Genomic DNA, 12,637 nt, shown 5'->3' with positions numbered 1-12,637 from the left:
TGGAACGAGTCATCAGGTGCTATATTGCACCCGATGACACGTGTTTGGCTCAGTGTTAGTCAGGGAGAGCTGTGCTGAAGAAGGGAAAGATAGTGTAGGGAGTGAAATTATTTTTTGTAAGTTGAAAAACTTGTCAAAGACCCAAAAGTCTTTTTAAGGACTATTGTTGTGTGTGGCAGCAGCAATATATATTTTTTAGCGCAACCTGCGCTAAATTGCTAAAACTTTACAGACCCAAAAGTCCTTTTAAGGACTATTGTGTGTGGCAGCAATATCTATTTTTAGCGGATCCTGCGCTAAATAGCGTGCAATAGTTAGGCCGCTGCAGACAGTGACTTTATCTGCGCTACATCTCCTGTGTAACGTGTGCACATCCCAAAAATATCTGTGACATCCAGTGCACTTTTTCCATAGACAGTGTGCGCTGTGGACAGTGACATTATCTGGGGTACATCTCCTGTGTAACGTGTGCACATCCCAAAAATATCTGCGACATCCAGTGCACTTTTTCTATAGACGGTGTGGGCTGTGGACAGTGACATTACCTGGGGTATATCTCCTGTGTAACGTTTCCACATCCCCAAATACCTGTGACATTTCCTGTAATTTTATATTAGCCGCTGCTGACATCAGCAACATTATCTGCAGGATTTCTCCCGTGTAACGTTTCCACATCCCAAATACCTGTGACATTTCCTGTAATTTTATATTAGCCACTGCTGACATCAGCGACATTATCTGAGATATATCTCCTGTGTGACGTTTCCACATCCCAAATACCTTCTTTAAGTTTTTTGGCGCATACACTTACAAATCCTACGCTACTGTACGTGTGACATACTTTCAAGCATATATAACATTTAATATGAAGAAGGCGAGCAGTAAGGGACAGGGAAGTGGCCGTGATGCTGTGGTGCATGCAGAGGCCATGGCCCTGGGCGAGTTGAAACTGTGCCTGCTGCCAGAGCACAAGAAAAACAATCCTCCACAATACCTAGCTTTATGTCCCAGTTTGCAGGGCCACGCAGGACAGCGCTCTCGAAGTCAGACCAGTGCGACCAGGTGGTCAGTTGGATTGCAGCAGATAATGCTTCCAGTCGGTTAAGCACCGACCGGTCTTCCACAAAGTCCAGGGTCAGTAGCCAAGAGTCTAGTCAACAGAATCCTCACCCTGATACCCTGAGAGGGACATGAAATCTTGTGCCCTGATTCCCAAACTCTTGAGCATCTACAGTCACAAGAAGATGACAGTGGGGAACGGCAATTAGTGTTTCACGAGGTGGATGATGATGATGAGACACAGTTGTCAATAAGTCTACCGCAATTAATATCTCAAGAGGTTGATGATGAGGATGAGACACTGTTGTCAATAACTGAGGTTGTGGTTAGGTCAACAAGTCAAGAGGATGAGCAGAGTGAGGAAATGGAAGAGAAGGTGGTGGACGATGAAGACACTGATCGAACCTGGGGGGGTGGCAAGCCGAGGAAGGAGAGCAGTACAGAGGGGTAGGGATCCATAGCACCGCAACAGGCTGGAAGAGGCAGTGGGGTGGCAAAAGGGAGAAGGCGACCACACCAAACAGGCCCGCAACTGTTCCCCGGAGCATACCCTTGTGGAAATCTCCCTTGCCAAGGGGTAGGTGTTCCACCGTCTGGCGCTTTTTTGAGGAAAGTGTGGATGACAAAAGAATTGTAATTTGCAACCTGTCCCATAAAAAAATGAGCAGGGGCGTCAACACTAGCAACCTCACCACCACCAGCACCACATGGCATCAAAGCATCGTAATAGGTGGGCCGAACGCCTGGGTCCACAATCTGCGTCTGTGGGTCACACCACTGTCTCCTCTTCCCCTGTGTTACGTGCTGGCCAATCCCCTGTCGAAGGAGCAGGCCCAGATGCCTCCCGCCCTGCACCTTGACCTTCGGAAGCACCATCAGCGACCACATCCACTTCCGTGTCCCAGCGCAGCATACAAATGTCATTACCCCAGGAATTTAAACGCAAGCGCAAATACCCAGCCACCCACCAACAGGCCATAGCACTAAATGGGCAACTTTCCAAATTACTGGCCCTGGAAATGTTCCGTGCCCGCCTTACACCAGCATATGTCCTGTAACATCAACCGTGCCCTGACCAACGCAGTTACTGGGAAGGCCAACTTAACCACTGACACATGGAGAAGTGCTTTCAGCCAGGGATGCTACATTTCCCTGACGGCACACTGGGTGAATGTTGTGGAGGCCGGGAGCGAGTCATACCCTGGGATGGCACAGGTGCTACCGACGCCAAGGATTGCGGGCCCTAATTCCATCAGGGTTTCCGCCACCACCTACGTTAGTGGCTTCAACCCCTTCTTCTCCTCCTCCGCCTCATCCTCCACTTCCACCTCAGAATTATCCTCTTGCAGCACCAGTCAGCCATCAGTCAGTAGCTGGAAGCAGTGTAGCATTGCAGTGCAGTGGGGAAGCGTCAACAGGCCATGCTTAAGCTGATCTGCTTAGGTGACAAACAGCATACTGCCGCAGTGCTGTGGTAGGGGATAAGAGACCAGACTGAGCTGTGGCTCTCACCACTCAACCTAGAACTAGGCATGGTTGTACAGTATCTACTAATGTTCGTAACTTGGTGGCGGCTTTGAAGCTCGGCGAGCTCACACACATACCATGCCTAGCCCACGTATTTAACTTAGTGGTTCAGCGGTTTCTCAAAAGCTACCCCAATTTGCCTGAGCTACTGGTGAAGGTGCGCCGCGTGTGTGCCCATTTCTGCAATTCATCGACAGCTTCCGCCGGTCTGTCAACGCTGCAGCAGCGCTTACAATTGCCAGCTCACCGACTATTGTGCGATGTGAGCATGCGCTGGAACTCCACGTTCCACATGTTGGCCAGGCTTTGTGAGCAACAGAGGGTAGTAGTGGAATACCAGCTGCAACATGGTTGTCGCCTTTACAGTCAGCTTGCGCTCTTCACAAGCGAGGAGTGGGCATGGATGTCTGACCTCTGTGAGGTTTTACACAACTTTGAGGAATCAACACAGATGGTGAGCGGCGATAACGCTATTATCAGCGTAACATCCCACTTCTGTGTCTACTCAAACGCTCGCTGTTTACAATTAAGGCGGACGGAAATGGGGGAAGACAGGGGGAAGACAGTACACAGGGTGAAAGCCAGACCACCCTCAGTTCATCTTCTCAGCGCAAATTGGATGATGAGGAGAAGGAGGAGAAGGAGACAGTTGCCTCCGCTACAGAGGGTAGTACCCATGGAAGTTTTATTCCATCTGTTCAGCGTGGATGGGTAGAAGAGGAGGAAGAGGATGAGGAGATTGAGAGTCATCCTCCTGATGAGGACAGCAAAGTCTTGTCTGTTGGGCCTCTTGCACACATGGCTGGCTTTATGCTAGGGTGCCTTTACCGTGACCCTCGCGTTGTACGCATTTTGGCCACCACCAGTTACTGGTTGTTTACTCTTCTTGACCCCCACTACAAAGAGAACTTCTCATCTCTCATTCCTGTGGTGGAGAGGATGAGCAAAATGGTGCAATACCAGAAGGTCCTTGTGGAAAAATTGATACAAAAATTTCCAACTGACAACGCTGGCTGCAGAGTACGTAGTTCTTGGCAAACTGAGGAGGGGATACGAGGGGAACACACAGCAGTTCCAACAGAGGCAGGGCAACACTCTCCAAGGCCTGGGACAGTTATATGACACCCAGCGAGCACCCACAACCGTATGCGCGGCCTAGTGTCACAAGGAGGGAAAGTTTTGGGAAGATGGTGAAGGAGTACGTAGCAGACCAAGTCAGTGTCCTCAGCGATCCCTCTGTGCCTTACAACTATTGGGTGTCCAAGCTCACACGTGGCACAAACTGGCGCTCTACGCCTTGGAGGTGCTGGCCTGCCCTGCGGCCAGCGTTTTGTTAGAGCATGTATTTAGCGCTGCTGGGGGCATAATAACTGATAAGTGCATCCATCTGTCAACTGAAAATGCTGACCTGGTGACTTATAAAAATGAACAAGGCCTGGATTGCCTCTGACTTCTCTACTCCACCAGAGGAAAGCGGCTGAACATAAAGGACACTCTAAATGTGACTTTTATGGTGTATTCAATACACTGTATTCCCATGCACCCCTTCCACCACTAAAAAGGGTATATGGTTCAATCTCCCTTTTCTCGTCCTCCTCCTCCATCATATCAACATGCTTATTAGGCTTCCCTCACTCCTAATGTTTTAGAGGGTCAGCTCAGCAGAAGGCCCTCGCCCATAATGTTGTAGAGGGTCACCAGCAGGCCCTCGCCCATAATGTTTATGAGGGACACCAGCAGGCCCTCACCCATAATGTTTTAGAGGGTCACCAGCAGGCCGTCGACCATAATGTTTTTGAGAGTCACCAGCAGGCCCTTGTCCATAATGTTTTTGAGAGTCACCAACAGACCCTCGCCCCTAATGTTTTAGATGGTCAGATCAGCAGCAGGCTCTCGCCCCTAATGTTTTAGAAGGTCAGATCAGCAGCAGACACTCACCCCTAATGTTTTAGAGGGTCAGATCAGCAGCAGGCACTCGGTCCTAATGTTTAGTGTTGAGCACGAATATTCGAATAGCGAATTTTAATCGCAAATATCGGCACTTCGAGAATTTATGAATATTTAGAATATAGCACTATATATTCGTAAAATCGAATATTCTTTTTTTTTTTAACACAGTACACATCAGATGATCATCCCTCCCTTCTTCTAGCTTGTGGACCAATGAGAAGGCTTTGTCCCAGCTTTGCAACATCCCAAGCAACCAATAGAAAAGTTGCCTACCCCTTAGTATTGCCAAAAATTCGCAAGCGCAAATATATTGGAGCAATCTATCTGCATATAAAGCTATTCTATTGTTCTGCCGTGCCAACCATTTTCTCCAGTCTCAGGAAACTTATACCAGCTTGAAAAAATGTAGCATAAGTGACCCATGCCTGTATTTCGCGCGCATTACGCGAATATTACATTGCCGATTTTCGCAATCAAGAATATAATCTCAAATTCGCGAAGATATGACGAATATTCTACAAAATATTCGCGAAATATTGCAAATTTGGATCTTGCCCCTGCCGCTCATCACTACTAACGTTTTATAGGGTCACATCAGCAGCAGGCCCTCGCCCCTAATGTTTTAGATGGTCAGATCAGCAGGCTCTTGCTCTTACTGTTTTTGAGGGTCACCAGCAGGCCATCAATCATAATTTTTCAAGGCTGTGTATGATGCCCTCCTTTATGTTTAATAAAGGGTGTATTGGCGTGCCGGTTCCTTGCAATTTTTGCCCTTTCACTTGCATAGGCTTTATGTGTGTAAGAGTCCCACTACCTGAACAATTATGTGATATACAGGTTGTATCGGAGTGCCTCTTCCTTGTCATTTTTGGCAACCCTTTCACTTAGTGCATAGGCTTTATGAGTGTAGGAGTCCCACTACCTGAACAATTGTACCACAATGTGAATGAGGCCCTCCTTTATGTGATATACAGGTTGTATCGGAGTGTCTTTTCTTTGTAATTTTTGGCAGCACTTGCACTTTATATACAAGTAAATATATGGGAAAGAATGTTTCCTAACAATTTTTCCTCTAAAATCGATTTTATCTTCGGTTTTGTGCGTATTATTGTCAGTCTGTAAAAGTGTCATACTACTCGGACAACATCGTTCCCAGCAGTGACCTGGGAGTCCAAGATGCATCCAGACATCCTCCCCGTGCTGTTCCCGAACCAGTTCAGTGGTGTTTCCATCAATTTCTGACCTTTTCCTATGAACCAGACACCCTCCCCTCTTCAGAGCAGAGGATGCCTGGTTTAATGCTCGGGTTCTCCCATTGACTTCCATTATACTTGGGTGCTCGGTAGAACACCCGAGGTCTTCTACTCGAGCACCAGAGCACTTTCCTGTCACCTCTCCTGACATGTCCATTTTAGCAACCGCTTGCCTTCCCCATGTAATAGAGTCTATTCTATCTTGTGCCAGTTCCTATTATTCCTGCTAGAAGTGGTGAATAAATTACTAGCGGTTTGCTGTGAAGGTCCAGATGGGTGTTACCCATCAGGAGCCATCAGAGGAGCTGCCTGATGGATTCTCTGTTAAATAGAAAGCAGGGCAGTCTGCAGACACAATGAAAGTGGAGGCTGAAGAACAGAAACTAATAAAGACCAACCCAAAAATTATTTTTAGCCCAAAATTAGAAAAATGCTATAATAATAATAATATTAATAATTATAATAATAATAGTGTCTATAGGGTTTAATGTTATCCCAGAAACCAAAAGTGACTTACCTGATTCTGACACTCTAGTGTCCAAGACAGTCCAGCCATGAGAGCGCAGAACAGGAAGCCAAACCCAACGAAAGCCTGCAGGATAGGAAACAGTCCTTGAAGAAAGAGTCTAAAAATAACCTGATTTGATTCCCTTTATGTTCCACGCGTTCCCCATACAGCGCGCAGAGGCAGCTCATGTTCTGTTTGATTAGATAATGTGTCAGGCCGGAGCGCTCCATGGCCAGCATACAGCACTGGATTAGGGTGCACTCTCCGCTTCCTATCACATTACAGAAGATGAGCTCTGCTAATACCGCCTACAGTGCTCATAGAGTGTATAGGGAGTAGTGTGACACCGATCCCCCGCTTACTCTGCCTGTAATGTGCTCCTACAACGTCATGGCCGACATTGATTCCTATATATATGGGTCTTACATACAATCCGTATATATTAATGCCTTTCAATGGGCATTAATTCCGGATCCGGCCTTGCGGCAAGTCTTCAGGATTTTTGGCCGGAGCAAAAAGCGCAGCATGCTGTCGTATTTTCTCCGGCCAAAAAACGTTCCGGTCCTGAACTGAAGACATCCTGATGCATCCTGAACGGATTTCTCTCCATTCAGAATGCATTAGGATAAAACTGATCAGGATTCTTCCGGCATAGAGCCCCGACGACGGAACTCTATGCCGGCCTTAGTCTGTGTAAAGATGGGTATGCTGAGGACACCTAGTGTTCATAGTGAGTGTTGCACCATAATATATTGTAGGTGCTGAAACAAACCAAGTCAGCATCTTCTGACAATAAAGCTTGTAAACATAACTGCTCATATTATTCACAGATTGGTATCAGGAGGATCTCAGAACTGGACATAGTGAAGAAGCCTGTCGACAGAGAGCAATAGCTTGCATTCAACTTGACAACACAATTAGACAAAAAAGACTTGACTTTGAAAAATGCATCAGAAACATCGAGAAGAATACACTGTTATTTATGTACCAGTTTTTGTGTTTTTAAAAAGAAAATCCAAATACTTATAGTTGGCACTTAAAGGGGTTATCCAACGTCTGACACATGGGCCCCTCATATAGAATATACTTACCCCACTCCCCGACAACCGTGTCGCTCCTGCTCCTCGCACGGCCGCCGCTGCATCTCCCCGACGCACGGATCAAAACATTAGGCGACAGGAGAGCAGCCAACAGCAGGTCGTGGGAGACACTAGGGAGATGGAGTGGCGGCCGTGTGGGGATCAGGAGCGACGCGGGTGCCGGGAAAAGTATAATTCATATGAGGGGACCGGGCATTGGGGGGGGGGGGGGGGCATGTGTTAGACTTTGGATAACCCCTTTAAAGGGCTTCTGTCTCCCCACTAAACGCATTTTTTTTTGTCTACTTATAATCCCTATCCTGACATATTGCCATACATTATGTTATTAATAATTTTCGTTCAGTAGATTTAGCCAAAAACATACTTTTATGATATGCTAATTACCTTTCTACCAGCAAGTAGGGCGTCTACTTGCTTGTAGCAGCCGCAGAAAACCGCCCCCTCCTCTTGTTAATTGACAGGGCCAGCCGCGATCTCCTCCTCCGGCCGTCCCTGTCAGCTTTTCAAAAATCGCGCGCCTGTGTTGATTCGGCGCAGGCGCTCTGAGATAAGGAGCCTCGCCTCCCCAGCACTCCCTCAGTGCGCCTGCGCCGATGACATCACCGAAAGAGAAGACGTCATCGGCGCAGGCGCACTGAGAGAGTGCTGAGGAGGTGAGCCTCCTTATCTCAGAGCGCCTGCGCCAAGTCAACACAGGCACGCGATTTTTGAAAAGCTGACAGGGCCGGCTGGAGGAGGAGATCACGGCTGGCCCTGTCAATTAACAGGAGGAGGGGCGGTTTTCTGCAGCGGCTACCAGCAAGTAGACGCCCTACTTGCTGGTAGAAAGGTAATTAGCATATCATAAAAGTATGTTTTTGGCTAAATCTACTGAACGAAAATTATTAATAACATAATGTATGGCAATATGTCAGGATAGGGATTATAAAAAAATGCGTTTAGTGGGGTGACAGAAGCCCTTTAAGGTTAAAATAATTAGAAAAAATTTAGATTTTTAATTTTTTCTTATAGTTGGCAGGCAAGGCTAAAAGTATTTGGATTTTTAGGCCTCGTGCAAACGAACATATTTTCTTTCCATGTCTGTTCAGGTTTTTTTCATTTCAATGGGTCCGCAAAAAAAACGGCAGTTACTCTGTGTGCATCCAGTTTCCGCATGTCCGTATTTCCGTTCCACAAAAAATAGAACATGTCCTATTATTGTCCACATTACGGACAAGGATAGGACTGTTTTATGAAGGGCCAGCTGTTCCATTCCGCAAAATACGGAATGCACACGAACGTCATCCGTATTTTTTGCAGATCTGTTTTTTGCATACGGACTGTTTTTGCTCTTTGGTGCTGGAGTTTAGTCAGAGAACTCAGCACATTTCTGCCATAACAGGAGGAGGTGTAGCCGCTTATTTTGTATTTTTATGTACGTTTTTGTGTCTTTTTCTGTCCCCCAGGTCTAGACTACTAGACCTGCTATGTGCGTTCTGTACCTCTTTGTGCACATTTCATACGCTGACATGAAGCTTTTTTTCACCGAAAAAAAAAATCATGGCTTTTTCTTAATTACTAAGGTTTCCTGCCCTACAAGCAGTGCTGGAATGTGGTGCTTTGTTAAATAGCAACTATCAGGAGGATCAGCCCTCCTAAAGGGGGTGTCCCACAAAAAATATTCTTCAGTTTTAAAACCAGCACCTGAATATGAATACTTTTGTAATTGCATGTAATAAAAAATGTATTATAGCTACCGAGTTATTCAATAAAATGTATCTGTATAGCGCCACCTGCTGTTTGTTATTTTCCTCATTTCTTATTTCTCTGTCCACCTTGCTGAGGTGGATGCCTGTGCTCAGTTCCATCCTTCATCTGCACCCTGAGCTGGGGCGAGAACTGCAGCAGAAAGGACACACTCCCAGATCTGGCAGGGCAGCGCTAAAGCCCGTCGATTAGTGCCGGTGACGTCAGCAGAAACACTGCTAGGCAGAAGCCTCCTCCTGGAGAGCACCCGACAGGATAAGGAGGGTGATGAGGGACTGTTGGTCCCCTCTTCCCCTCTCCTTATGTTTCCCTTGTTAAGGGGGAGTATAGGCTTGGGTAGTGGTTTTTAGGGAGGATAGAAAGGGGTTAATAGAAGTGGGAGGTGGAGTGAAGAAAAAGTGGGAGAGACGGTGGGAGGAGGAATAGGGTGGGTATATATAGGGGAGTTCAGGGAAGAGAACTTCCTCTTGACAGGGTAAGCGAGTTGCCCGCCCTCCCGCCCCTTTTAGATGTTGGATTTGTTTTATAACAGGTTTATTTTTATACATTTATAAAAAATAAAAGAAAATAAAAAATAAAAAAAATAGAGGTTGTTACGGTTTGTTCACTGTTTCTCTCTTTTGAGGTTCGGTGGACGGTGGAAGTCACAGCTGGAGGCGGCATTTGGAAAGCAAGTCGTGGTGAAGAGTGACTGGCGTACGTACGCCCTGGGGATCCACGGTGGTATACCGCATAGGAGGAATGGTCTGTGGAGGAGGTGGTGTTTTGTTACCATTTTGTTAAAGAAAAATTTAGCTGTGGCCGATCATCACCCAGTAAAGGATTGGTTAAAGAGCTAAGGTGTTGGAGTTTTTATTTGGTTGAGTGAAAGGGGGGGTCTGGTGGTCTCCTCTCCTCCCCCCTCCCCCTCAGTCATCTCCCTGCCCTATCCCTAGGTTAGTACCAGCAGTCTAGCAGTGTATAAATGTAAACAAAAAAGCCCTTGCCCTGCACAATACAGCGCAGGGGAAGGGAGAGCTGTACCCAGACAACCGCTTTAACAGGGTTTACCGGGAGTTTAATATTGATGGCCAGACCAGGTCTCCCAGCAACCCCGCCGGTCAGCTGTATGATGAAGCCGCGGCACTGCAGTGAGCGCAGCGTCCTCTTTCTAGGTCAGTAACGTTACGTTCATTGGTCGCATGGCCTAGGAGCAGCTTAGTCTGATTTAAAGGGTTTCTGTCACCTGAAAAATAGGTATTAAGCTGGCTGACATTAGCGATGTGCTAATGTCAGCTGAACATAACTGTATTAGCGCCATCTCACTCCCTGCCGCCGTTATTGAGAAAACCGAACTTTTATAATATGGTAATTAGCCTCCCAACGCCCCCCCCCCCTGCTCCTAGAGGCTCCGTTCTCCCAACTCTGTCCGCGCCCTGCTACACTAGATTGACAGGGGGAAGGCATCGTTGGTCTCCTACGTCCGGCCCTGTCTGCAGTTTAAATCTCGCGCAGTTGAGTATACGGCGCAGGCGCAGTGAGTTAAGGGCATTCACTGTCTGCCAGCTTACTTAGTGCGCCTGCTCTGTATACTGAACGGCACGAGATTTACACTGCAGACAGGGCCGGAGGTAGGAGACCAATGATGCCTGGCCCATTTTTCAGGTGACAGAAACCATTTAAGTTAATGGGGCTGGACTGCAATACCAAGTACATGTAGCTTGATAAAGACTTTATTGTCGAAACGTTGCTGCTGTATATTTTGGTGTAATAAAGAACACTGAACCTGGAAGCTATGAGAGTGCCGTGACCTTCTTAATTTCTTCATGGTATTTTTGGGGGTCTCTGAGGCCGAGACCTGACGCCACGAGCACCGCCGCAAGCCTTTGAGTTGATTCAAGTCAGTGGTGCTGTCCTACCATACATATTTTTCTGCAATACCAAGTACAGCCACTATACAAATGACAGCGCTGTGCTGGCTATGATGTGAAGAGGCCGCGGCACTCACTGGAACACCCTGGCTTCTTCAACCTGCTGATGGGTGAGGGTGGCGGGTGTCAGAACCCCATTAATCAGACATTGATGACCTATCCTGATGATAAGTCACCAATATTGTCCTCCCGGTAAGCCCTTTAAAAGAGTTGCAGAAAACACTCAGGCAAACTGAGGAAAGCACGGATCCTCCACGGACATCTTCATGGATGAAGTACTGACCACCTTGTGAAGGATGTTATCACAGACAGGAAGGCATGCAGGAGGTCTAAGGATGGGTTTCTAGTTCTGGTTTGTTTGATGCAGGTTTTGGAGCCAAAGCCAAGACTGAATTAAAAAAGAAGATAGGATTTTGTTTTTACATTATACGTGTCCTCCATTTATGATCCGTTCCTGGCTTTGACTTCAAAAACTGCATCATAAAACCTGAATGTGGAAATCCAGCCTCAAGTCTTTGCATCAAGTGTAGTGTCCCACTAGGTAGGGGTGGGCACTACACAAGGGTCAATTGGGTCACGTGTTACTCCTGCTCACAAGGGACAGTGACATTATGTTTATCCATGCATTGTAATGTATTTTCTATGTGTTTTTACATTTGTTGGTTTCCCTGTTATATGCTAAGCAGGCCTATTGGGGTGTAGTTAGACATCCTAGACACTAGAGGGAGATAGGGAGCCCCTAGTATAAATGTTCAGGCCCAGACAGGGAGGGGTTAGGTCATAGTCTGTGGAGAACAGGAAGGCACCAGCCCAAGATATGCTGAGGGCCTCCTCCTGGCATGCAGCTAGATAGTCCAGGTTTCTAGTTGCCACCAGGAGGCTAGTGGAGTAATACAGCCTGCCTGGAAGACCTAAATCCAGTGAACACAGAAGAAGTAACCCCAGTAGTAGAGATGGACCTCCTGGGAGCAACCTGCAGCCACCTAAAACCCAGCAGAGCCGGTACAACCAGCTCAGATAAGTAAGCTGATGGGCAGAGGTACTACAAAATAAGAGCAATGGTCAATATGGGAGGAAGATTTATTGCCAAGGATTAAAGCCAGCATTTAGGCATCCAGGCCTTGGGATCCAGCCAGCTAGAATAGCTGAGGGGATAGTGCAGCCTAGTCTGTGAAGCATTAACTGTTTACCCTCCAAGTATCTTGCAAGATTGTTACCTGCCAGTATTGAGTTAAGCCTGCTTGTGGAATATTGTCATAAGGGACTGCATCATCATTACCAACTGTATGTACAAAGTTTGGACTGTTACCAAGTAAAGCAACGTTTGGTTCACCATTTATGTACCTCAGTTACTACTGCTATAAATCGGTGTGCCACCGTTACATGCACTGGCGTCACGATCCTTAAAGGGACCTTGCCCCAGGCACTTAAAACACCTGCAACATCCAGGGCACCTCATCCACCATCAGGCCTGGTCCCTACATCCAGAGTGTGCCCCAGAGGAACTTTGTGCCAGCCTCTCCTTCACTGCCGCATGCCTGCCCAGGGCTCTCTTCCAAACAGTAACCCTTGATTGCCCATAAC

At 47.1% G+C, this 12,637-nt stretch overlaps 1 protein-coding gene across 2 annotated transcripts in view; it reads right to left on the bottom strand.

Moving 5' to 3' along the window:
- Positions 1 to 12,637, bottom strand: part of TSPAN32 (tetraspanin 32) — a 66,688-nt gene that overhangs the window by 36,303 nt on the left and 17,748 nt on the right. The window contains exon 4 of one of the 2 annotated variants that reach the window (XM_044270988.1): positions 6,307 to 6,381. The exons of the other annotated variant lie outside the window; for it this stretch is intronic. Within the exon in view, the coding sequence (XP_044126923.1) occupies positions 6,307 to 6,381 (75 nt within the window). The remainder of the gene's footprint in view (positions 1 to 6,306; positions 6,382 to 12,637) is intronic. 2 annotated transcript variants of the gene reach the window in all.

This window comes from Bufo gargarizans, chromosome 10 (assembly GCF_014858855.1).
Source record: "Bufo gargarizans isolate SCDJY-AF-19 chromosome 10, ASM1485885v1, whole genome shotgun sequence".
NCBI lineage: Eukaryota > Metazoa > Chordata > Amphibia > Anura > Bufonidae > Bufo > Bufo gargarizans.
The sequence above is the reverse complement of the archived record's forward strand: the minus strand, read 5'-3'. Positions and strand labels throughout refer to the sequence as shown.